This window comes from Eimeria tenella, genomic scaffold, assembly GCF_000499545.2.
Source record: "Eimeria tenella Houghton genomic scaffold, Eth_scaff336, whole genome shotgun sequence".
Taxonomy (NCBI): Eukaryota; Apicomplexa; class Conoidasida; order Eucoccidiorida; family Eimeriidae; genus Eimeria; species Eimeria tenella.
Window position 1 is genome coordinate 6,160 of NW_013543158.1, and position 4,704 is coordinate 10,863.

The window sequence follows — 4,704 nt, forward strand, 5'->3', positions numbered from 1 at the left end:
GTTTAGGGTTTAGGGTTTACGCCGGCGAGCTCCTCTGCTGCCTCGGGGGCGTCGGGCAATTTCAAAACCCCCAAAACAACACTCGCCAAACCCCAGAGGCCGAAGACAACCAGCTGGCAAACTGCCACCTGCGCGTAAACCCTAAACCCTAAACCCTAAACCCTAACTTCTTGAACCTTGGGGGCACACTAAACCCCAACGAGAAAGCACTGCCCGGTGCCCCAAACCCCAAACCCTGGCATCAGGAAGAGGTCCGCCTCGCCACTCAAAAAGCCCAAACCCTAAACCCTAAACCCTAAACCCTAAACCCTTACGGAGAGCGACTTCAGGGCCAGAGGGATGTCCCCGCGTACAGCAGCAGCAGCAGCCGTGAGGCAGGCAGCAGCAAACACAGCAACAAATAACAAGACTTGGGCGCGGCGAGACATCTCCCAAACCCTAAACCCTAAACCCTAAACCCTAAACCCTCAGCCCTACGCGCTGGAGCCGCACAGGGCGCACAAGCGGAATGGCGAGGCTCTTGTTTAAACCGTACTGGATATGTACTTGCAGACTGGACCCCTAAACCCTAAACCCTAAACCCTAAACCCTAAACCCTTAACCCTAAACCTTAAACCCTTGATGCCGACGACGAAGAAGCAAAGGAGACGCAGCGCCCGTTAAGGGCTTAAAAAGAGTTGAAAGTTAAAAGATGGAGTGTTTAGGATTTAGGGTTTAGTGTGTACGGAGCAGGGTTTAGGGTTTAGGGTTTAGGGTTTAGGGTTTAGCTTAGCGGCTGCGAAGCCCTAGGGGCCCAAGCCAGAAGCGCCAGCCGACACTGGCTGCAGTATCGGCCCTAAGCCCTAAACCCTAAACCCTAAACCCTAAAGCGTAGAAAACTGAAAATGAATTGTTTTGTTTTTTTCCTTGCTGCACAGAGCACTTTCTCCGGGGTGTATGTACGCCTCGTCGCGAACGTGTAACACAACCCCACCGTCCTAACCCTAAACCCTAAACCCTAAACCCTAAACCCTAAACCCTAAACCCTAGACCCAAGGCCTCGATCTGTGCGGCAGCACATCGAGGGGGACAACTGTGTGCGCTGTGAGAATACCCAGTTTGGGTCCTAAACCCTAAACCCCAAACCCGAGACCCCAAACCCTAAACCCTAGATCCTAAACCCTAGGAGGGTTTAGGGTTTACAGCGGCATGAGGCGACACCCACTGTCCTTATATCATATCCTTAACCTCCCCCCTGACGCAGTAGCAGCAGCAGCAGCAGCAGCAGTTGCTGCTGCTGCTGCTCCCCCTGCAGCAGCAAACAGCCAGGCAGCAGCCGCCACCCCTGCTGCTGCTCCGAAGCAACACGAGCAGCAGCAACAGCAGCAGTATGACCATCTCTTGCTGCAGCAACTGCTGCTGCACACCAGGGAGGACAAGCAGCAGCAGCTGCAGCTGCAGCAGCAACAACTGCAGCAGCTGAAGTTGGAGCAGCAGCAGCTGCTTCTGCACACCAACGAAGAACAGCAACAGCAGCAGCAGCAGCAACTTTATTCACCCGCAGCTCAAGGCACTTCATCGCAGCAGGCTACACACCGCAGTCTAAGACGGCAGCAGCAGCAGCAACAGCAGCAGCAGCAGCAGCAGCAACAGCAGATAATTCGTCGTCGTGTTGCAGCAAGGCAGCAGCACGCACAAGAAGAGAAGAGAAGAGTCCAAGTAAACCCTCAGCACTAAATTTCAAACCCTAAACCCTAGCTGTTTGCAGACAATCTGTGCACTTCTGCTGCTGCTGCTGCTGGTGCTGTTTGCGCTGCAGCAGCAGCGCCTGCTGCAGGAGGAGCAACGAAAGAAGCGACAAGAGCTGCAGCAGCAGCAGGAGGAGCAGGAATTGCTGCAGCAGCAGCAGCAGCTGCTGCTGCAGCAGCAGCTGCGGGCTCTGCTGCAGCTGCAGCTGTCCACTGAACTTGAGCGCCAAAGCCAAGAGGTGCTCAGCTTCAAACCCCAAACCCTAAACCCTAAACCCTAAACCCTAGCTGTCTGCACAATGAAGTCTGAGTTCGAAGGGTGGCTGCGCTGCTGCAGGCGGAGCAGCAACGCCTAGTGCGGCAGCAGCAACAGCAGCAGCAAAGCCTGCTGCGAGCAGCAGCAGCTGCAGCAGCTCTGGCAGACAAGAAGCGGCAGCAGCAGCAGCAGCAGCAGCAGCCGCTGCTGCGGCGGCTCATGGTACGCAAGTGTGAGGAGGAGCGTGCGCAGGTAGGCAACAGCAGCAGCAGCAGCAGCAGCAGCAGCAGCAGTGGTATTAATGGTATAAGTTGACCCAGCTCTTCTTTTGGTTAATTTGTGATTGCTGATGCTCTTGCTGCTGCTGCTACTGTTGCTGCCTTGCTGTTGTCGCTGCTGTTGCTGCTGCTGCTAATGCTGCTGCTACTGCTGCTGCTTGCGATTTAACTGCTGCAGCGTATGAGAGAGGCTGCTGCAGCAGCAGAAGCCAAGAGGGCCCAAGCAGCAGCAGCAGCGCCAGCAGCAGCAGCAGCAGCAGCAGCGCCAGCAGCAGCAGCAGGAAGCAAATTCATCAGCACCGCTACTCGAAGGCGGCTGCTGCAGCGGCAGCAAAGCTGCAGCGAGAGCAGCTACACTCACCTTGGGGACTTGTCCGAGTCAAACCCTAAACCCTAAACCCTAAACCCTGAAACATTAAGCCCAAATCCTAAACCCTAAACACTCGTTTAAAGCCCTGTGAAGTGTTTTCTCTTCTTTGCAATGGTGCAGCATGCTGCTACTGGGCCTAGGAGCTGGGGCTAGGGTTTAGGGTTTAGGGTTTAGGGTTTTCTCGGTCTGTGCTGTGCAGGTCTCACAGCGTGCATCTTAGCGAGGGGCTTCCAGCAGCAGCAGCAGCAGCAGCATCGGAAGCAGCAGCTGCAGCAGCAGCAACAGCAGTACCAGTAGCAGCAGCATTAGTCACAGGGGCTAGCACAGCAGCAGCACGTGCGACAGGCGAAGCAGCAACAGCAGCAGCAGCTGCAGCAGCAGCACCAGAAGCTGCTGCTCCCTGCCATTCAGCTGCAGAGAGGACCAGCAAGCCGCAAGCTCGCCAGCAGCAGCAGCAGCAGCAGCAGCAACAGCTGCAGCACAGCTGCGGGGAGCAGCAGGAGTCAGAGGAGGAGTGGGAGCTGCAGCAGCTGCAGCGGCAGCACAAGTTGCTGCTGCGGCGGCTGGAGCTGCTCCAGCAGCAGAAGCAGCTTCTTGCTGCTCGTGTACCCAGGGAGTGGCAGCTGGGTAGCAGCAACAAACTTAGTGCTGCTGCTGCTGCTGCTGCAGATCAGGAGAACGTCGCAGCTGCTGCTGTACAACCTAAGTTGGGTGCTGCTGACGCACCTGCTAGTTCAGCGGCTGCTGCTGCTGGTACTGCAGCAGCAGCAGCTGCTGCTGCTGCTGTTGCTACGCCAACAAAACTGCGTGATAACGGCGCGGCAAACGCAACGCCTGCTGCTGCTGCTGCGCTTGCTGCCTCACCTGCTGCTGCTGCTGCTGGCGCTGCTGCTGCTACTGGCGCTGCTGCTGTTGCTGGACCTGCTGCTGGCCGGCCTGCAAGGGCCTCCCCCAGCAGCTGGCTGCAGCAGCAGCAGTTCCCTGTAGGGTATTCCAGCAGCAGCAGCAGCAGGAGCATCGGCGATGGCAGCAGCTGCGGCAGACTAACCATAACCAGAAGCTACACCACAACAGCAGCAGCAGCAGCAGGAAACGCAGCAGCAACTGCTGCAGCTGCCGCTGCACCAGCGCCTTCCAGCACACCACAGCAGCAGCAGCAGCAACCGCTGTGGAGAGCAAAACCGCAGCAGCAGCAGCAGCAGCAGTGGAGTTAAGCTTTCTGGGCAGAACAGCAAAAGCGGCCAGCAGGTTGAGGGATCTGCAACAGCCGTTGCAGCTGCCGCAGCAACAGCAGCAGCTGCAACAGCAGCAGCTGCAACAGCAGCAGCTGAAACAGCAGCTGCAACAGCAGCTGCAACAGCAGCTGCAACAGCCCAACTTTACTTCTGCTGTAGGTAGTGCTGACGTAGCAGTTTCCAACCGAGCAGCAGCTGCAGCAGCAGCAGCTGCAGCAGCAGCAGCTGCAGCAGCAGCAGCTGCAGCAGCTGCAGCAGCAGCAGCTGCAGCAGCAGCAGCTGCAGCAGCTCCGGTTAGCCGAAGCTGCGTTGCTGCTGCTGCCCCATATTAGCTGCACAGGCCTTCAACAGCCACTTGCAGCGCCCTAGCAGCAGCAGCTGCTGCTGCGGCTGCTGCAGCAGCAGCAGCCCCCGGTGTGCACGCTACTTTGCTTTTTTACCCCTATTTGCTCTCTAAACCCTAAACCCTAGAGCATGGAAGAGCGAGTTTGGCTGTCTTGCTGCGCCGGCAAACCCTAAACCCTGGCTCGGCAGCTGCAGACATGCGTAAGGGCAAGCTGGCGTTAGGGTTTTGGCTGTGGGGCTGAGGAATGAGGGTTTAGGGTTTAGGGTTTAGCGTTTAAAATTTGGGATTTAGGGTTTGCTGCTCACAGCAGCAGCATGCAAAGGTGCAGCGCCTGAGGCCTTCCTGCTGCTGCTGCTGCTGCTGCTGCTGCTGGGCCTGCATGCGGCGCCCCTGACGCGCGGTGGAAATCCTAAACGCTGAACCCTAAACCCTAAACCCTAAATGCCAAATTGGAAACCCAGAGGGTTATTGTAGCTTGTGCTGCCGACAGCC

General features: G+C 57.2%; 1 protein-coding gene across 1 annotated transcript; it reads left to right on the top strand.

The window, feature by feature from the left end:
- Positions 1-1,188: 1,188 nt before the first annotated feature.
- ETH_00012755 (uncharacterized protein) lies at positions 1,189-4,198 on the top strand (the record flags this gene model as incomplete). Its single annotated transcript, XM_013376343.1, is given in 6 exon segments — positions 1,189-1,698; positions 1,799-1,966; positions 2,065-2,235; positions 2,440-2,633; positions 2,831-3,614; positions 3,632-4,198. The coding sequence occupies 6 exon segments, from the start codon at positions 1,189-1,191 to the stop codon at positions 4,196-4,198; spliced, it is 2,394 nt and encodes a 797-aa protein (XP_013231797.1).
- Between the last annotated feature and the right edge of the window lie 506 nt (positions 4,199-4,704).